General features: G+C 36.0%; 2 protein-coding genes across 12 annotated transcripts in view; one reads left to right on the forward strand and one right to left on the reverse strand.

Annotated features, from left to right (window-relative positions):
* Positions 1-236: 236 nt before the first annotated feature.
* On the reverse strand, positions 237-10621 carry LOC115440548 (zinc-type alcohol dehydrogenase-like protein C1773.06c). 6 transcript variants are annotated; one of them, XM_030164908.2, is made up of 5 exons: positions 10432-10621; positions 3641-4384; positions 3283-3430; positions 2710-2862; positions 237-480 (listed from the first exon to the last, which is right to left on the reverse strand). In XM_030164908.2, the coding sequence occupies exons 2-5, from the start codon at positions 4366-4368 to the stop codon at positions 364-366; spliced, it is 1146 nt and encodes a 381-aa protein (XP_030020768.1). In that variant the 5' UTR covers positions 4369-4384; positions 10432-10621; the 3' UTR covers positions 237-363. The 6 variants fall into 6 exon arrangements, with proteins under 6 accessions (XP_030020768.1, XP_030020771.1, XP_030020769.1 ...); XM_030164911.2 differs by lacking the exon at positions 10432-10621 and adding an exon at positions 9892-10256; XM_030164909.2 differs by lacking the exon at positions 10432-10621 and adding an exon at positions 9847-10255.
* Positions 10622-11698: 1077 nt separating this feature from the next.
* Positions 11699-22694, forward strand: part of LOC115440539 (protein bric-a-brac 2) — a 39078-nt gene continuing 28082 nt past the window's right edge. For 5 of the 6 annotated variants that reach the window (XM_030164893.2, XM_037443827.1, XM_030164889.2 and 2 more), the window contains exons 1-3: positions 11699-11905; positions 15120-15162; positions 16367-16550. In XM_030164893.2, coding sequence (XP_030020753.2) covers positions 16383-16550 — 168 coding nt within the window. In that variant the 5' untranslated portion in view covers positions 11699-11905; positions 15120-15162; positions 16367-16382. Of the gene's footprint in view, positions 11906-11941; positions 12233-15119; positions 15163-16366; positions 16551-22694 lie in introns of those variants that run through there. The other variant, XM_030164890.2, reaches the window with a different exon arrangement.

Consider the following 22694-nt stretch of genomic DNA (forward strand, 5'->3'; position numbering starts at 1 on the left):
TGTGAGATTTGTCTGTTTTGACAAAATACATTTTTGTCATCAGTTTTTAATATTTTTACTTATTATTACAGCCTATTAATACTCATAAAACTTTAGGCAATAAAAAATAAATAAAAACTCATATACCGCCAGCACAGCCATAACGAACAGTATCCTCAATACTTATTTTCGTATCTACAATTTAGACTAACATAATACTAGAAGCCAATAAAAACTATAATACAATTTCCGTTAAAAACGAACAATTCAAATAAAGCTATCCCATTTGTCGTAGTCACCCGAACGTTACCGAAGTAATTCGAACTCACCAATCGTAAGCCGCGAAAATGGTCGAAGATTGCCGAAGCGCACCGAGTAATTTATTTAATCGATATTTTGAAATTTGAGTATGGCGCGACCTTTGATTTCGGAATTGCACAGTTTTCTCACCACTTCTTGTGCTTCTTCTGCTGGGAATACTGAGTGAGGAGGCGGCTCGATCTGAAAAAATAAATGTGTATAATAAAAACCTACTGCTTGGAACGTAAGGCAGACTAATTATCCTAACGAAATTTCATTTAATTTCCTTATAGTACTTGATAATTGATACCCATAATATGTGACTACCAAGACGTAATAACGTAGGAAAATGTGCTAATTCCAAATTATATGTATAAAAATGTCATTATGTTAGTATTACGTCCTAACAACTGGGCTCGTAAGAAATTTATTTATATTAGTAATACCAATGACTTTAAGTACCAGCCATGAAAAATTTGCAGAACAAATATTTATTTCGTTCTATTTGAGGAATCACACTTCCTGATTCACACTTCCGCGTCGGCTAAGGCCAAAAACATTCTTCCATAATTCCTAAGGCCGCGTATTAAATATAGATGTCATAGTTGTAGGTATTGTTATACCCACGTGCCGAGTTAGCGGAGGTAGGACGGAGCACCAACAGTGATAAATAAGCCGTTTAGAGAAAAAAAATGCAAACAAATATATGATAATGTAGTACTCCTGTTCATCTGTCATCAAATCTAATACCATAAAGATAACTGGATATCGTTTCATTACTTTTATTTCAGCATAAGTCAACTATTTGTGAAGTGTAATCAAAGATGATTTTTCTATCACCTTGCAATCGAAGATATTTACTTATTTAAATAAATACATAATATATTTAACAATCTAATACACCTTATTTAGACTTAATAATTGGTGTAATTAAAATTATATAATTAAATATATACACAAATTAAGAAAAATATATACTATTGAACTAAATTAATTCAATGTATTTGTCAACAAACGGAACGTATACCCCGCCCCGTTCCCCCGCACATCCCTCGAGGATCCCCTATAACACATGTCGCTAAAAACATAATAATTAGTATCCTCACACGTTCGCATCACGTCTACAGCGCAATTGTATCAATTGGTCTGTTGTCGCGTGATAGATATAACTGATACTGATTGATAGCACTTTGATTTTTATCGTTCTTTATCTAGTGGTGATTGTTTCAGTGGTGTGTTTTTATTGACGTCAATATACAGAGTAGATGTTTGCGATGGAACAGTATGTCAACGAATTTTCTATTCGTATATGTCGGTGTTATTGTGTTTGTTGGTTGGGTTCATGACGTAACCACGATTCAAATACCAATTAAATACGGTTTTGTTACTAGTCTGGAATTTGTGCTCGATATAGCGATAGGCTCGCGCCCTATCACATCATGGAACGGAACACACTTGGCGAAAAGTGGGTGCCCTGGTTGCGCCTCTGCATGCCCTTTCGGGGATAAATGCTTGATGTGTGTTCTTCTTTGTTTTTCATAATATTACATTATCTTACATACAACAAAATTTGTATTTTAATAATTGATAAAAAACGAATTATTTGTGCCTTTTGCGACGGTACCGACAATGGCATGATTTTAGAATTAAATAGGTATATGAATATAAAATAAATACATTTTTATATCATTTTACGCCCACGTGTACATAGTTTTTTGTTGTTCTGGTACAGTAAACTGACATACATTTGACCTTATCTGACCTTAAATAAGTAATACCTATAATACTTATGCGTAAGTAAGTAGTCAGAACAAAACTAATCAGTATAAGATACGTCCCTCGCCACTTTCTGGAAGCATGGTGGCCTTTTCTTTTTTTTTTGGTTTCGCGGAGAAAGTCCCTTATTACTACCGCCCAGCCTTCGTGGGGGGCGACTGAGCGGTTATGCTGGGGTAACCGTTCCTTACGGCCCGGCGTTGAGCCGCCCGGATTTGATGACGACCTTCGGGCGACCGCCGGGCCGAGTCCCTAACCCGAGTACAACTAACCTATGCACGGCCTACCAGCTAAAACTCCGCGGTGGCCCTCTTCGGCGCATTAGGGACGACTGCGGGCTTCCTCTGACGGAAGTGTCTAAGTATTCGTCCGCAACCGCCCCTGCGCGGTGCCGCCTTGCGGCCCGTCTCCTATGGGGGAAGCATGGTGGCCTGCGAGGCCTTTTTTGGATGTAGGATGAGTCGAAAATTCATTGAAACGAGCGACTACTGCAGGCTATAATTGCATGTGTACGCTGTCCAAAGGGTGTCAGGATGACGAGCGCAGTGTAATCCCACGCAGTACTTTATAATTCAAAGTTCTGTATGGTGCCGCTACTGCTTATTGGCGATCGGCATTCAACTGCAAAACAAGTAGTCAATAGTAAATTCTCACCTCCCCGCGCGCCACCAGTCCCACCAGCTCCTTGAGCTGCTCGATGGAACCGTTGGGCACCACCACCACGTTCACGTTCATCTGCTCCGCCTTCTTCGAGAACTTCGGCAGAAGCTTCTCGCCCACGTCCTCTGTCACAAGAGCCACACCACCCTGCCGAAGATAATTAATGTTAGGCTTTAAGAATCAAACACTAAAATATACGCCTACAACATTATCAAAGTTTCAACAGAAATATTAAGGTGCGCTGAAATATGACAAAAGCAATGCGTATGCGCATATTTTTATCAGTAAGTCTCATTATGTAAAGTAACCTTACGTGTTGATGTTCAAGAAGTAAACTAAATAGATTGTATAGAAGCTGCATCAGCCTTATCCAAGCCATCACGTAAAGAAGTGTGCTAAAGTGAAATAGGAGCACGTAAGCGAGGCGCGTGGGGCTTTCGCCTTGTTATTTAGATGCACCCTTAGAATATATTACAGTCCTCCGAACTGTCCAGCCAATGAACACCGGTCCTTAATTTTTAGGGTCTAAGGGCAGATGATTTGTATTAAGATTGTAAGGTGACCGACCGTAGCGAGACACTGCAGCGAGCGGTGCAGCGAGCGCGAGGTGGTGCCGAAGTTGAGCACCACGTCGACGGGCCCGCCACACGCGTCCGTCGTGCGCTCGATCAACTGCTTCTCGTACAGGTCCTCCGTCCACTGCACCACGTTCACCCTGGACACCGGGAGTGAGCTTAGAGCTAGTCATTTAAGGCATCAGTATATTCTTAAAATTAAAACATTATAGGGGTCTGGCATACCATACCAATAAATAAAATATGATACTATTAAGTATAATAGATCATCCGAGCGAAACTTGGACACCCAGATATTTAGTATAAATGTTCTTTCTTATGTTCACAGTAAAAGGGAAAACAATACTCACTCCTCGCACTCCCTGGCGAGCACGAAGCCTTCATCCTTGAGCGTTGCCACGGATATACTGATCCGCTCGTGGTACTTGCCGTGCTTGAAGTAGTGCGTGGCGATGCGAAGCGCCCACAGTGCCAGCCCGCCCGTGCCCACGATCAACACCTTCGCCTTGTCCTTGTGGTCGGGACCCTCTAGGACTCTCTTAAGGCACTCGCTGGCGGTATACACTGTGTTCATGGCAAGCAGCGCGCCAGTTGGCAGCATGGCGGCGACGCTCAGCGGCAGCTCGTCCGGTACTCTCACCAAGCATTTGAAGTCCGGTACCACGATGTACTCTGCATAACCGTGTGGAACACCCTCGTACGGGTACAGCACGATCCTCGTACCCTCCTTGATATCATCTGTACGTTCCGCGGCCTTTCCCACGGCATCCACCACTCCAGCAACCTCGTATCCTGGAAACAGCGCGCCGTCTCGGATGCCGATGTGTGCAGGTGTGGAGGAATGTATGCCGAAGGTCTCTAGCTCGCCGGTGATGCTGCCGATGCTGCCCACGGAGGAGGTGCTGCATACGGAGGCCGAGCGGGTCCGATTGGCGCGGTAGCAAGCGCCCGCGTACACCACGCGAATACGCGCGCCGTACATGGGCACGTCCGGCACAGGCACATCAAAGCTAAACACGCACTCCTTCAGGGTCGGCCCGGGCGACTCGATCGACACTTGTCTGCACAGCTTACTCATCTTGCCGACTTCTCAACTGTTAGACAAGAGATCGATTATTTAACAAGAAAGTTGTCATCCAGAATGTAGATTTACAAATCCCTGTATAACAATTCGCTGAGCATGACAGCGTAAAATATCAATATTAAGTCAATTTTTATGCATAATTGCCGACTGCACGCAGGGTGACTCTGGAGTATAGTTATTAATATTTTACCACAGGCTGAAGATAGTCACTAACGACGAGTAAGCTTCAGTCTGATAAAAAAATATTATGCGTACATGAACCCAGAGTGACAACGATCATAATTTATAACTACATCGTGTCAATTAGCGCATGGTGGCGGCAGTCTGCTCTCATTCAGAGATACACCTTCAAAACGCTCAGCAACATTTATTTCGAACATTTAGGATTACATAGATTCGTCAATCAACAGAGTTTAAAATAGACAAGGACAGCCGCAAGCGATATTGTACCGTAACACCGAGCGCTTAGCAACTATTATCTATTGAAGGGCAAACAATCATCAAAAACGACCTTCGATCCTCCTCTCACGTCACAACCGTCGAAGGTCGTATTCCTCTGGAATCATGGCATTTCATTTCCTACGTTTTGTCACAAAAAGGATAAAAACGTTGCACGATTCACTATAGTACAATACCAAAATAAATATTGTACTTAAAGCCACTTAAATTCAAGGAATTTTCCTCAACAGTGCACAGTAAAGAAGAAAAAATATTAAGTGCAGCGCTATGCCTTGAGATTCTAGAATTAACTACGAAACATCGCAAAGCGTTTGTGGAAAGTAAAGTAGACGTCAATTTGTTTAATTACATAAAATATGTACAACGTTTATTTTACATTAATGATTTACTTGGGTATGTTTACATTTCGAAATACACATACGATTTAAAGTAAATCAAATTAAATAGAAATGCATAAAGCAGGAATTTAATGTATGAGATACAAGGTTTGTATCAAAGATTGCGTCTTGAGTGATAGATTTGTTTACATATTCAGTCTTACTTATAAACTTTCTTTAACGTTAAGAGGTAGTTAAAGACTAACTTAAATAGCTGTCAAAAACATCACCGGTTTAAACCTAATTAAGAGGCAAGATGGCGGATTTGACTAACAGCTGATCGAGTAAATTTGTGTTTTAACTAAGCATAGCTTTGCGAATTTTTTATAAGTGAGACTGTATAAGTCTACTAAAATTTTACGTGTTATTAATATGTTAGTTGTTCCATCATCATTAAATTTAATCATAATGATGAATACATCAAAGAATCACTATTTGTATTCATTTAGAGACAATAACATAGTTATAACAAGCGCTGTAAACAGTAGCAGTGATCTGATAAGTTAATTATAGCGTTGTCACTTATCAGTGTTATCACATGCTCTTCAAACATTAAATGTTAGGTAATATTAAACGGAGGCCGACCTGTGGAACGTATATTTATATGTAAATACTACATAATTCTTTATACACGAATAAAACATGGGAACAAAAGTTTGCTTAACACATTTCGCCTTTTTGAAATAATGTAAAGATTTAAACCAATTATAGTATTTCTCCTTGATTATCAAACTAGGAAAATAGTTTTGGGATTGTTTTAAAAGCTTGCGAACACAAACACAATCATAGATTTTTGAAAATATAATGTTATCATTCGGAACTTAATCCCAGCTTTCCCAAATGGAAATCTCTTCGTTACGTTTGAAGCGTTACAGAAATCTATTTACTTTTTTTATCAGACTTACATCCAGCCTCACTTCACCACTCTCTTCCTTATGGCCGCGGGATGCGCATGCGCACGAAACTTCCGTCGAACGGCAGAGCTAATGGCGGTCTGAATGATATGAACAAGAGACGCACGCACAAGTACCAATCAATTATCACCAGTTCACTTGAGAATGTCGGTGACTTAAATTAATATTTGCACGGAACGCAACGTACATTATATCAATCGTGCGCTTCATTATATTTTGCAAAAAACACAATTTCGTGAAAACGACAGTGCGATTGTACCGACAAAAATGTTAATGTCAATATTTGCTTTGAGGCATTGTAAGGCTGCGACAACAAGTCAAGTGTCAAATCAGTGCAAGTCATAAGATTATATCAACAGGTTTCCTGCTAAAATGCCTTTGACTGCTGACACCATAAAAAGGGATGTCGTCCATCGAGTGATGGTAAAAAAAACCAAACGGCAAACCTACTACACTGTCAAGGGCAGCATAATGTTTAATCGATGGCATCTCCCTGGCTGAAACAGCTTACCCATGCTGATGATAAAACTATCAACAAATCTGCTCGCACAAAGATTACTTAATATTTTACGCCCCTGAGCCAAACCCCAACGATGTCCTATCCCACATTTGCATACTTATTAGGTCTTCCAAAAACGGGCCAGCGCATTCCATACACGTCCCCAATTAATCAAGCCTCTACCTTCTTATAGCAACCATCGTGGACACCCGGCCAAATGACGAAGACAATACGTCTCGCGCGAATTGTTTGAACACAGATGTTTTTTTTACACAGCACCATACCCGACGAGCGATTTATTTCCGTCGATGATCACAAATGGCCAGCCGGCGCCGCGCCGTGAGCTTCGCCCACTGACAAGCGATTTACGATTGCGAACAATTTAGGTTATTACTGTGACACATTACTATCAGATTTTTTTTATATATGCGTCCCGTTTATTTGTAAATATTGATAGAAATAGTTTGTAGTCCATTTACAACTATTTCTGCTGCTAGCTTGCTAACATTATTGGGTTCCAGTTTGACGGCCAATATAATCACTGAATCAGTGTAATATTAAATTCTGATATTCCAGAGTAAGAACAGCGCAACGCTAAATACACTAGCCTGTGTCCTATGAACCGGCTTGTTCTCTTATTTATTGTTTAAAAACAAAAGAATCTTCGTATAATAGTCAAGGTAATTACGAACGTTCAGAAGAGTAATATTCAAAATTAATTCATATTTTATCAGAGGACGCTGTGACATCTTGACACACGGACATTTCAAATACGACAGCGACTTATATCCAATTGGTAATAACTTTTGGAGCACAAATTTGGTTCTGATGTCTAGTCTATAACTAATAATACTGTTTAATGTTTTTGTATTTTCTAAATATTACCGAACCGTGTAAACGCACGCATCAAGCTTCCTGTGCCAATAACAAAACATGTTTATAAACAATTAGCCAATCGCTCCAATTTAACCGTTCCGAGAAGCCAATTATAATAAATGAGTTAGGAAAATGAATATCAAATCACATGAAGCATTCGTGACCAACGAACTACAACCGAAAAGTGGCGAAGCAAACACACCTTTAGAACGAAATGACCTATCTCAAAATTTATGTATGTATTTCTGGTTTTGCTTTACCCAAATTAGTATTGTTAGATAATTTGTTCATCATCGTCATCAACTGTAGAATACTTACACTGAAGTGAAGTGTAAAAGTCAGTCAAAGACTAATAAACCCACAAAGTTTTCCACAAATAGATATTTTATGAATTAGGTATCTTAGTTCTGATGAACATTTTGTGCGATTGCTCGATGCGCTCCGGTGGACAGGCAGCCTCGACACCGCTCCCTTCTATTGGCCTAAGGTTTAAAATGGCCGCAAGAGACTAGCTCCTTTGCTGTTGGTAGGATACATTTTACATCCACCCGGATAGTGACAACCGTCTAAAAGGTGTTAAAACCCGCCATGGTGGTCCCCAAAATGTGTCGCGTTCCGGGATCAGCCTGTGTATTCGGTTTCAACATGCCGGCATAATTGTTTCGAGTGCCGAGGGGTAATCATCTCTCGTCACTCAACATTCTATTGGAGCCCACTACATTTACTATATAAGGTGCTGTGGGATCAGTCTGCCATGCGCGTAAAAAAATAATCGAGCGTATCAGCAACTGTATGTAATAATTTCATTGTTATTTATGCAAATTACCGGACTTATGTTCCAGCAGCCGACAATGTTTTTTATGGTAACTTAATGTCTACAAGACTTGTATTGTATGATTGTGCGCATATTGTGGCGACTTATTGACATCAGAACACCGTAATAGAATTGACCGGGGCCGAGACGGAATATTGGCAGCGAAAGTTACGTTGGAATAGTACAACTTAAACACTTGAAGATAAACATAGATTGTAAAAATTAAAACAAATTGGTATTGGACATACCAATTTGCGAGAATATTAATGACGTCACGTGCAGTTAGACCGAGAATCGAAAGCCTCTAACACGCAATATTCACCTAGAACCTAACGCTATGACATCAAGACAACCTTCAGAATATCCAGTCATTGTATTTTAATGGGCTTGTGCATTAATAATTTTATGTAGTCAAGTTGTTATCGATGTTTCGAGTTCAATGACCTCAACAATTATAGTACAACTCTTGGCTGTTATTTCGCGACATCTAAATATATTTCTTGTTATAAAGCTTAAAATTGTTTACGAAATATTTCGCATATTTTACAAACGAAATTTTTTAAAGAGAAATTAAATTTTATATTGTTTACAAAATCAACTTTGCCATTATTTGGAAGCACTGGTGATTCATTATGAGAATGCAAACAAATCATTTAATTACAATTATACAGCCTTGCAAATGGTATTATGAAATCTTGTAGTTATTTACATATCATCAAGTAATTAATACAATATGTTTATAATTTATAATCTGAGATAAAAAAAACATTATCTATACTGCACATTACTTATACTTTTATGTTGTTACTTACCTCTAGTTACCAATGTAAAAAAAATAATCCTTTCCAATTCAAATAAAAAATAAAAATAAAAATATTTAACAAGCTGTAAATATTTATACAAATTCATTTAGTTCTTAGATAAATATTTTTATGATTTTAATTAGAAACAATAAATACTATAATCATTGTTATATCCACCTTCTTTTACAAAAAAGTAAAAAAATATTGATATAATAACACGACATTTTGTCCACAATATTTTAATACCTAATGTACTTCTAAGTTTGTTGTATCTAGGTCAAACATTATAATACACAGCTGGCACAACTTTAATGTTTCCAGTCATTTACATAAAGTTGTTTTACCCTTGCAAATATAATCAACTCAATTTATCTTAGTAGGAAAATTATACTTAAATTGAATCAAATAATAAAACATAATACTGGCTACACAACTGATTCATTATTTAAATATTTTTTTGTCATCATTCATATTATATTTATTACAAAATTTATTAATTGTTAATAAATTTATATTTTAATATAAGTAATATTATATTGCAAAACTATTATTTTATTCTCACTGAATATTTTACCTAATTTTTTACAATTAAATTAAAAATAATAAAATTATATATGTACTTAATAAATTCTGCAAAAACCACAACACAATTTATATCCTCTGATCAACACGACACGCGAATGAGGGCGACACAAAACACGAGAACACACAAATAAACAAAGACACCTACCTCCAACACAAAGAACAAAGAGTGCCCTAAAAAACAGCTACCCACCAACTGTTCCAATGTTTTGAACTGAAAAATCACGCGTGTCCAACATGCGCCCGCATTCGTACTAAAGTCCAGTTTCAATTTCTATACATCTATAAATAGTTCACGAGCAGCATAGTGTGATAACGCATAAAACATCGTGTTTTCAACGTCGCCGTAAACATCTCCGAGGATGCACGCAGCGGTCGCGGCTCCCCCTCGGCCGCCGACCATACGCGCCGTTTCTACCACCGACACCCGGACCCAGTCTAACGCGCATCCATCGCATTATTTTATTATATAAACGACCTCACTACAATGACCTTCCTTTGCCGCGAAGGTCATCCAAAAAAATAAAAAACAATCCCCGCAAAGGACCACCGAACGGGGACAGCAGACAGGTAAGGCGCACTAAAAATACGCAAACCGCAACTGCGGTGTTAAATTGAAAATCTTATCGTGAGCACAATTACATAAAAGATGCTCTATATCTTACGAATGTTTACATTTTCTGGCGCAATGGCTTAACAACGGTTTCAAAAGTAATAGAACTAAATTACCTACCTGTTTTTAATTTAATTCCCTGGAGATCTCTCAGCGTTCGCTCTCTCCGCGATAAATTTTCAAATTCACGTTTTTATTTACAAGGAAAAGACAGACCAATGACGTCACTGACGTTTCTTATAACGTTCCGTACGCATAAAAAATCACTTTGTTTGCATCTTGTTTAACGCGTCGTAGTACAAAGAAGTCTGACGCACGTATTATTAAATCTTTACGCACAAAAATGCGTAGAATGGAATACTAGCAAAATTATGAATCCTGGCAACACTAATGTTTTAATGATACCATTTACCATTCTGAGATTTACCATGACTTGAAAATACACTATAGGCACAACAAAGTAATGTTATTAGCATTACGATCCTTTATAAATGATTTGGATATTGATTATTATATTTGACTTATTTTGACTAAAACGCAGTTACAGAATCCAATATAATTATCATAGTGAAACAATAATATTCACCTACTACCTATAACACAATAAACTAAAATAGATGTGATGGTTTGTTTTGGTGCCGACTATCATTCAAACCGTTAAGTGCTGCATTTTATTTTAAGTATAAACTAACTTTTATCCATGGTTATAGCTTGTATGATGGAAGACACACATTCTGAATAATAGTGCCTCTTTCGCTATTTCTGTTATTGTTCTGAGGACAAAATACAAAAATCACACTCCAATCTACGGTCCCAAATAAATGATAATCACATGAATAGGTAATATCTACATTAAGTATCAATGAAATAAAATGTAATTGAAACTGTGAAATATTAATTTACATACTTATTATTAAAATTGTACTTAAGACATATTTATGTATTTTGTTCTATGCTGATAAATAAATAATAATATTTACACGCGAACCACACAAACATATTTCTACCTAACAACTATTGTGTACAGACAACCATAAGAAGGAAATAAGAAGGGCAATCTATGGTGTAGGTAGATAATATAAGATTCAATAAAATATGCAATATAAGTTTATATATTTTACAACATGCTCAGCTATACATCCAAGAACACACATACATACAAATATATATTCAATATTCATAGTCGCAAGGCTCGGGGCAATAAAATTGATTACTACTCTCATTTTTAAAATGTTTAGTAAAATAATACTTAGCACTGGGGTAAAAGCTAAAAATATTTTCATGATGTAAATATAAAGATCTTTTATATTACAATATCCCAGCTAGTTTTAAAAAATAATTAATTAATGTTATTTTAGGCAGTTAGCATTACCATTGAACTCGAACACAAAATCCAGGCATTCTTAGTCGTGTTGGATGCACGATTCACGATTGCGCGAGCCGCGAGTATTATTTCCGCTGGCAACCCAGGTCGGCGTGGGTCTCGGTGCATAATAGTTAGCGTGGGTCGAATGTTTTATTTTAAGTATTTACATGAATCTTCATCGAAAATTATTGTAAGAGAGGTGTCACAAAATAAGTAATCGCAGTATGGGTGAGTATTTTCAGTGTTATAACGGTGTCGTAGCGCATCGCGCACAAGTCTATTGTTATTGATTGATGTCATCTCGGCAGCGGGGTGGTTCCATCCGCCGTCCCTGCGTATATTTCTTTATTTGTGCAGGTGATATAAATTCAAGTGTTGTGATCGCGATGCGAGGTTTATCGAGCTCAATGAACTAATTAGTGAATTAGAATTTGTGGTTAATTGCGTACCGAGCGCCGCGCGTGTTGTGCAAGTAAATTGCATTGGGTTGCATTGTTTGAAGCGGCGCCGGAGGGACGGTGCGAGCGAGTCCGCGCCCGTAATGGCTGTCCTATAGTACTGTACCCTTTTATAATATTATCAACGCACGTAGCACGATTACAGGTTTAGATATAGTTTTCGCGATGTTTACACGGACGCGAGTAATTCGCGATCGTGCAGTTTGGCGGGGTGTCGCGGGGTGCGGGGTTAATCAATAACATCAAATAGCGTACAAGATGGATGTCAAAGGTACACCGTTTATTGTGCACCGGGGCGGGGGATAAAGGGGGTGTCCGTGGGGGAGGTAGAGGGCCCCCTGCCCACAATGGTCTGGGGAGGGCTGGTCAGAACTTTTCCAAGTCCATAGGAAGTTGTGTTCAAGTGGCTGATGATCAGTTTCAACTAAAATAGTCAATATTAACAAGTCAGATGAATATTTTAGCACAAAATAACATTGTATATATTTTTGGTTATATTTTTTGTGCATAAACAATACCTATTATATTTGAAACACAAAACTTTAATTTGAATAAGTTTGATATTTTGATTTTATGTTTGTAATATAAGATAATTTATTATTAGTAACTCATAGTCATATCTTAATAATTTCACTTATTCGGTATTTTTAAAAACACAATTTTTTTTTTTTTTTCTTTAGGGCTTTGCACGATTTTATTTTTCATTTTTATATATAAATTAATAAATTGCAAATGCCACTATATTATCTGCCACGGAGTCAACAAGGAGTTCAGACTGAAAAAAGAAACATAGAAAAAATTACATTTACATATTATAACTTTTTAGATGGGTAATTCAGACATAATTCTTAGAAAAATTCAATTCACTACTTTTAAGCCCTAAAAAGTACTAAGAAATCATCAAATTTCTTCCAAACAGTACAGTTGTTTTGTTTTTAACATTAACTCATATAAAAATAAGTACATATATCCACACTTGTTTATTTGTATTGCTTATATGTTATAATTTTAACACAAAATACATATTATGAACTTGGCATTAATCATATTTTCAAAAATATATTAAAAATGACATTATAATATGGTACTGTCTTCGCCTGTTTGTGAGAGCTAATAATGTAAAAAAGAGCAATGTCTAAACAATGCTGTTTTTATTATTATTGTAGGGTTAAAATCTATCTGAGAGTAATTCTGTAATTTTATCCTTTGAGACAGTCAAAATATCATAATTATGCCCAAGAAAATTTTTTTTTAAAAAAAAAAAAGACTTTATTTTAAGATAAATTGAGTAAAATACCATAACTCTTAACAAATCCACTTGTTTTAAATAAATTTTAGGGATAAAACCTACAATAATAGATTCTGTCTAGAGAATCAACCCTAAGTTAATAAAAAATTTACCAAATTAGTAAATTACCAATAATAATATCAAATAAACATTGCAATTTAGATCAGTATACATTAACAAGTATGAACTGAAATATTATTTTCTAAATGCAAATTTGTCCTACCATGTTGATGTTACCGCAAGCCATCTTACATGTATAAAAGAGCTGAATGCAAAAGCGAATGTACCAAATAAATGTCAAGTCAAGTATTGTTATATTGTTGGTATCATTTTAAAGCCCTGAGATAGGTTACCCAATTAATATATATATTTTTTTATTTGTGAACATGGTTTCTTAGATTGTGTTTGTACAATTCTGTACCAAGCTTTCCATTGTTATGAGATGGAACTATTGCTTACGAACTGTGGTTGTATTAGTCTCTGCCTACCTCATTAATAGAAATGTTACAATGTGATGAATACTAAATGGTGATGGTACTGAGCTTTATTTCCTATTGATTTGCAGTATACTTTTATCTTATGGATATGAATCACAGGTTCGATTCCTGTGTATTGGTTGGTTCATTTGGTTAGACTTTCTTTACTTACAGTTTAAGAACCAGCAGGATTACTTTATATTATTTTATACAACTTATAAATACTTATATTTTTTATTATTAAGTAACTTAATATGAAAATCTTTTATCATTTGATATTATTCTCAATACTATTTCCCCATAAAATATATATCTTTTATATTAAGATTATTTGTATGTAACTTTCTATGCCAAATAAGCAACTTAATATTTGACCACTGAATCAACTATTTATTAAGTTATGAATTATATAACTGGTCATTATGCTGGCTAAAAAACAAATATGCCATGAAATAAAATTTAGTATCACTTAATTCAATCTCCAGTTTGTATTTGTGCTGTATATTTTACTTGAGCTTTGCATGCAAAAAAATGTATTCCTACTTTGTTAGGAGATTCTAGCCCTAAAGGTTTACTATAACTTATTACTAAGCGAATTAAAAATTATTGCCTATCGCACCTGCTTGCTTTTTTTGTTATAATACCTTCAGTTACACAGGAATGTTTTGAGAAACTTGGTATATATTTTTAAATGTTCATCAATTGAACTATAAGTAATCAAATTGATACAGATATGATACAGATATTACCCATAAACTAATTAATTGATTTTTTTTAAATATGTTAATACTTTCAAACCATTCCACAATTGTAGGCTTTTGAGTTCTTAAATATGTTGTGTGGACCCTGTTGGTTTGCTTGCCATATCTCATTCTCAATTACCTTTGTCTATTTGTATGCTGTCACTTTTTAAGTATTAAAATACCTGTTGCATATGTGATGTCACAGGTCATCAGGTTCATAGATTATTAATTTTCCCATAAACATTATAGGAAACAATGTAATGTCAAAATTACAGTGACAAGTAGTTTTAGCTAAGCGAATGCATCATTTTTGTGACCACCAAAATTATTTTAAATTTATAAAGTATGTAAAAGTTAGTCTCCTGTTGTTAATTCTTAACAGCCAAAGCGGTGTTTGATAAAGGCTGCTTATAGCGAAATATGATAATAATTGACTAAGAATGAAAACTCTACATAAAAACTCTTATGTTGTTTCAGTAAGCGGTTGGTCTAGGCGGCTGTATTCAGTTTAAACGTACGGGTGAGTTTTACTACATTATGCATTACAACTCATAAATAATACTGTAATACAATGTATTCATAGCACACCATAATATCTTGGTTGTAATATTTACGTGTATGTCCATTTACATGGGGCGATAATGGTCATTTCATAATCAATCAATATTTTATTGGGATGCTACTTCACTTACTATAAGTACAGTAGAGTCACATTGCCATGACAAAAATGCTCACCAAACCTTATTGCTGATGGAGGCAATAATGCAATTGTTGAGTAATGCAATCTGCTAATTAATTTTGACCTGTGAAATAAATCAAATTAATTTATGAGAAGTATATAAGCACAAACTAGTCTGAGAATCATTTGTTCTAACAGGATTAATATTTTTTTAAGACCAAACGCGATGTTATGTTTGTATTTAAATTTCGATTGAGTTAGGCTAATCAAATATTTATAAATTGTAAGTTTTCATAAAAAGTCATAATTTGCAAATATATAATATTATATGTATTTTTTTTTACTTTTGCCCAGACATTCTATTATAAATTTATTTTAATAATTATTTATACGATATACAAAGTATAGTTAGAAAAAATAAGTGTAAGTTTGTTTTTTAAAACTAGTCACAGGAAAGTTTGGTGTAACTCAAAACTGTTTTTGGTTGTGCCTCTGACTTTACATGATTGCTTTCTGCGTCATAAAAGGAACATTATTAAATACGCCAGCCTCTCGGGGTAGTGGGATTTTAATGCATTATGCATTGTTTTGTATAAAAATCTATTGAAATGAGTCAAAATGCATCGCATGTTCAGTCCAAATCATGTTCACGCGCAGGTACGACGAATGTGCTATTAGTAATAAACGCTACACACGACGGCGCTAGATCCGCCGGTGGCTCCGTGCGTCATTTTATATGAACAATGACTGACAACTCGCAAATCGAAGCACAATTTATATTCCTCGTCTCTAATAGAGTAATTTCGGGGAGGGTTAAAGGCTCAGTGTTCTTGGAGACCTGCTGGGCTGCATAGGTCTGTTTTATACAATATCTCACTGCCGGTCTTAGCTTGCGGGATCAGTGGTGGGACTGAAACCCTTCGACTCTGTAATGTTCATATGAAATGTTTGCACGATTATTAAATGTTCTTGCCAGTGCACAAACACTATAACAGTATCTAAAACAAGCTTTCATTTAAGACTAATAAAGTTCTGTATCCCACAGCATACACACTTTGAAAATGTCGCAGCAGTACAGTTTGCGCTGGAACAATCACCAGCCGAACTTTATATCGATGTTCACGACTCTGCTAAACACCCAGACCCTGGTAGACGTGACCCTCGCTGCGGAAGGAAAGCATCTTCAAGCCCACAAAGTTGTCCTGTCAGCTTGCAGCACATATTTTCAGGTGAGTATTCTTAAAACATTTAGACTGTCGCACATCCTTTAAAAACTAGTTATAACACACAGTCAAAAAGTATAGGGTTTTTCTGTATATATCACCAGCAATGTGTATAGTTTAGACATTCTACACAATAGCTAAGCAATGTATAAAATGCCTGGTGTGTCTAACTTGTGTACCAAAATATAACGAATATTATTGTCCATTACATTCTTTACCCAGACAATGCATACAATACACAGAGACTGAATACAATACCTGTTAGTTCACCAGCAATGTGTAAAGTAACTAGATTTTGACCTGAATTTATTAATTTTATGTAAGTTTGTACTTATCTTTAAAATGGCAAACAATTAATTATAATTATAATAGTTTCACAATGTAATTGGCTGACTCTTGTTAGAGAAATCCACAAGCTCGGTTAGGCTAGAACAGTATAAATAAATATTTAAGCATAAAATTGCTTCTCACACATTTATTTATTGCATATTTGGTATTATATAAAATGCCTTAGCAAAGTAGAAAATAAATATTTTTTATCCATCACTTGAATGATTCTGGGATATGCTGTCTAGGCAATGTAATAGAATATCGGACTAAACAGATTACTGGTAACATTTAGAAACACAGTCATAATTGCTTAGGTTTTCATTTGAATTTGCTATATTTTATTCAGGAATCTCAGCCTTTTTTGTTTTTAGAGGATGTGCAATTTTCAGGGAAATTGTTTCTTTTATAAAACAACAAGAACCAATAACCATAGTAACATAGTCCTAAGTCCATGTTATAAGTCGTGTGCCGTGGATGTCTGGTGCTACGAGGAACTTCAGTCCCACAAAGGTTTCTGGAACAAATAATAAGCATACAAATATTTGGCTCAGTGTGGAGATTATCCCGCTGCCTCTTTCTAGTGATGCTCGTAAAAGGCACTATATAATCTCCTCTTGACAAGACACATTTATTTATTATTTACTTCAAAAAAGATGTTTCACTCTGAGCTATCGTGCTCTTAACAAACTATTGAAAAATAAATAATTTTGAGGATAAATGTTATTTGGTTGTACCAAAAAAATCTGTCAGATAAGAAACGAAGAAAAGACGAACTTTGGTTTTAACTCTACTATCAAATTACTTCGGATCCGTCACCGTTATGCCGTTATGTAGCTTAACTTACTGGTAGGATCAATTGCCCGTATTTTTGTTTTCGGAGAAAGTAGTAGAACTTTATCCTCTTAGATGGTTTTAAAAAAGGATGACGGAACCATATATGTTCTTACAAATTCCATGTCTACAATATTGCGATGAACAGATCGAATCCGTCATCGGATCCGTAACATTTCGTAGTAACAAAACATGCGATTCGTCCTCCGAAACTACGGATTTTGTTTTTCGAAGTAGACTCTCTGTTATGACCATATGGCCATTCGAAGATCAGCAGTTGTTATCCAAAGATTTATCAGTATCTTTACTTATCATTTCAGTATGTATAATTTAATTATCATTGCACTCAAATTATGTTCAAGCTAATTCATCATAGTTTGAATTTTGGTGTTTATGAAGAATTTCAGTTTGCCTAAGAAAATTAGGTTTTAGACGAGGCTATTGCGTTCGATACGGGGGGAGGGAAGGAGGTTGAAGGAGAGGGGATGCCCCAAGGCCTGTGTCGCCTCTGATGCATAGTAAATGTGAAATTCGCTTGCTTGCCACCGAGGAGGTATAAATATTTAATATCGTATGGAATAAGGGTAAAAAGCAACATGGTGCATGAGAAATTTATTGTTATCGATCAACGATTTTCGCAGTAACCATAGAAGTTGCTATGGACTATCGCTTTGTTTCTTGTAACTCGGTACTTACGTCCACGATTTAATTATTATAGTGTTACGTTAGTTACAAGCGGAGTCGTATTCAACGGTAGGACGTCTACGAATTGTTATGAATTAAATATAGCGCCATCTGTTGTTAATAATTTGAAACTTGTATTACATATAAAATGCGGTTGACTTTAAGACTATTGCATAGGTTAAAAGAAAAAAAACTTCAAATATTATTTTCATAATATATTATAGAAAGAAAATACGATCTATAATTTATTTTTAAAAATAAGGCATAAAAACTAACGTTGCCTAAAATCTATATCGAAAAGAATTTTATGAATTTAGTCAAAAATAGACCAAGTTATACGCATTTATAATCTTCTGTAATGGCCAATATACAAATAACACGGGGTACGTCACAAAGGTAGCAAGATAATCCTATAACTCACTATTCTAACTCATCAAAATATTTAAAATTCAACACATTACGATCATGCAAGGTATTAATTATTTTCTAATTCGTGATGGAAGGTGCTTTTCATAACATTAACTTTTACTTATAAAATTATTAATTAAAAAAGAACTCTATCCATATCCAAGTTGCTGTCGATTTGTTCCCAAGTACGAGATTATCTTTTCGGAAAAGACTTATTGCTTGTCGTATATAACGTAGATGCGTATGGCGAATATTATATCACAATATGGAATGGAAATAAGCTTTGTCAAAAGTCGCGCCGTTACGGTAATAGCATTATGGGTGGAAGTCAGCCAGCGATTACTTGACGATGCGATACTGTGGTCATGCCAATGGCGTTTCTCCCTATTTTTTTTATGCCGGCATTGCAAAGTGATCTCATTGCACCTTATTGTTAGTGGAGTGGCGTTCAATAGAACGTCAATTGACGAGAGATGATTACCCCTCGACAGTCGACACATTTATGCCGGCCTGTTGGTACCGCCTCGGTGGCGTAGTTGTGTTGTAAATATGGTATATGTTCTTAGTAATTAAATAAAGTTAGTAAAAAGATGTTATTGACATGAGTGTTTATTTCGGACTAAAGAGAAGTAACTATGGCAAACAAAATACAATTAGTTCTAAAAATAGAACATATAAAAAATAATAAGTCACGACGAAGGTTACAATCTCCAACAGCCGCCCTTAATCGCAGTTGTGACAGAAACAAAACAAATAAAATAATTAAGTTTCTAAACCTAAGTTAACTACACATCGTTTGTGTGCTAGAGGTCCGAGGGCCTTCGTTAGTACATCAGCAGGCATATCGTTACTTTTTATATATTCTAACTTAACAATATTATTAGATACCTTTTCCCTAATAAAGTGAAACCTAGTATCTATATGCTTCGTCCTGCTGTGGTGTACAGGATTTCGAACAAGATTAATGGCACTTTGGCTGTCAGAAGCTAAGTTAACTGAACAAAGTATACCTGTTATCTCGTATATAAACCGACGTAAGTAACACGCTTCCTTCGTGGCAGACGCTAATGCCATATATTCTGACTCGGCCGAACTTAACGCAACAGTAGGTTGCTTCTTGGATTCCCATGATACTGGACCTCCACTTAACTTGTAAACATAACCGGTGTATGACCTTCTGTCGATTGGACAGTTTGCCCAGTCTGCGTCACTAAAAATCCTTTAAATGGTTCTTCATTCTTATGACTTGACCATCCGTTCTTCTTGCCATATTATTTTAAACTAATGGAGTATCCACGGTCTTACACTCCTTCATATTAAACTTTTCTAATATAGAAAGAATATAATTCAGAGATCTTTTAATGAAAAATATCTCGACAAATCTTCTCAAAAATTCAAATTCTTGACAGTGTCAAATGTCAAATTAGATTTAAAGAAGACTATTATGTCATCAACAAAATTCCCATTATCATAAGTTCTTTACCATAGAGTTTGGTAGTTTAATTTTGTAAATCCATTTACATGGCATAACCTTTTTTTTTTAGGCTTATTTACTAAATTCCATGTATGGAGTTTCATTAAAGAACTATACTCACCAGCCATATTATGGTGCCACTTATCAGCATCATCGGCATGAGTAGCTTCGTAATATGTCGTAGGTTCATTAGAATCTACCATTGACGTATTGTAAGCTTTATAAAAATTTGTTGTTTTTCTGTCTCTGGAAGGGTATCTGCGCTCAGGGTGCGATTCCTGTTCCAAATTCGCTGTCACTTCTTCCACACTAGACAGCTTTAAGTCACTGAGAGACTCTCGCTCTTCCAGAGTCACTGACTCTTTTGCACTTTCTAGATTTACTGGTAAAGTTGCTTCAGCCGCCGGGCTGATATTCTCATCACAGTCATAGAATTGACAGTCATGATCAAACTCAGACTCAATCTCTTTTGCTCATCAAATAACAATATAGATTCTGACTGTGCGACAGATTGCTTCTGCTTTAGCGCTGTAAAGCAATTTTCAAAAAGGTTGCATCTCTGGATATAATAACTTTTCGTGGGTTAGCAGGATCCCTAAAAATATAAGTGCCTGGATTTTCAGAATAACCGACGAAAATTGCTTCCTGTGCCTTGACATCTAATTTCTTCCTGTGACAAGAAGGTATATGGACTAGAGCTCTACAACCAAATACTTTTAGATGGCTAAGATCACCTTTTCGTCCATACCATTTGTCATAAGGAATTTGTCCACCTAAGGCTCGATGAGGAGACCTATTCTTAAGGTAAATGGCAACTTGGAATGCATCTTCCCAGAATGCTTTCGGTAGTGAACTTTCAGCTAGCAACGTTCTTGCCTTTTCAGTAACCGAACGATGGGTGCGTTCCGCTACTCCAACTTGCTGAGGACTATAAGGCGTCGTTGTTTGATGTTCAATACCTTTTGAAGCAAGATAATCAACAAACTCTTTATTCACGAACTCCTTACCTCCATCAGTCCTAATTGCTTTAATTGTTTTATCTAACTGCTTTTCAACAAAACATTGAAACACACAAAATATATCTTTGACTTCTGTTTTAGAAGAAATAAAATAAGCAAACACTTTTCGCGTATAATCGTCTACTATTGTCAACATATATCTATTTCCTTGAAAAGAAGTTGTAGACACCGGTCCCATCAAATCCATATGGATCAGTTCCAAGGGGGAAGTAGCCCTATTAAACGCTAACCTTTTGAAAGGTTTTCTTGCTTGTTTACCTTCTACGCACGCGATACAACTAGTTTTATCTACTCCTGTATACTTTATACCTACCTTGTGATTTTTCAGTTGGTTCATGCCTATACGACACAAATGTCCTAACCTCTTATGCCAAATTTGATAACTATCCTGACAACCAGAGTGCACATCTTGTGTCAAAAATTATCCGCCACATTCTCGGAAACATTTACAGTACCATCTAAAACGTACAGTCCACCACAGGGCGACGCATGAGCAACAGATTCACCTGTAAAATTAAAAGTATCAGATTTATAAAAGTTACATCCATTTTTATCAAAAACACAAATAAAACCCTTTTCAACAATTTTATATACAGATAACAAACTAGCTTTCAAATCTGGTATATAAGCAACATCACTAATATTGTTGACCACGTTCTCGGGCGTGTTTATTGAAATATTTCCAATTCCGCAGCACTTAATCTGTTCTCCATTTGCGACAGTAACAGAACCTTGATTCTGTATCGAGATATTCTGAAACCAGTCCCGTCTAGAAGTCATGTGTCTAGTACAACCTGAATCTACATAAAATATGTCCTCTCTTGGGTTTCCAGAAGTATTAAGAGTTGTAAATATCGTATCATTGGTATTTACCGCATTGCCTTTCTCCTTCTTGTTTCTCTGTGGACAGTCTGGTCTCTTATGTCCAGGTGTCTTGCACTCATAACAAACTATATTCTTCTTCATTGACTTAGGCTTCTTCTTCGCATGAAAAACAGAGTCTAATGACGTAGCCACATCTTTGGACATTTCATTAAGCAGTTTTGTTTTCACCAACTCTGTAGTCACGTCTACATTGCAATTTTCTAAAGCCATAATGAGAGGTTCATACCTTGGAGTTAGACCTCCCAAAAGTATTGCAGCAATAGACTTGTCCTCTATGACTACATCAATATCCGCAAGATCCTGTGCGGTTGACATAACTGCGTTAATATATAGTTCAATATTTTTGAACTCTGATAGACTCAACCTGTACAGTCTACGCTCCAAAAATAATCTTCGTCCTATTCCCTTATCTTCAAAGGCTTTTTGCAAACAAGTCCATGCCTCAGATGCAGTTTTCGCACATCTTATATGGGTTATCGCTGCACCTTCTACTGATAAGCATATCTTTGCTAATGCCTT

Source organism: Manduca sexta, chromosome 27 (genome assembly GCF_014839805.1).
Source record: "Manduca sexta isolate Smith_Timp_Sample1 chromosome 27, JHU_Msex_v1.0, whole genome shotgun sequence".
NCBI classification, from domain to species: domain Eukaryota; kingdom Metazoa; phylum Arthropoda; class Insecta; order Lepidoptera; family Sphingidae; genus Manduca; species Manduca sexta.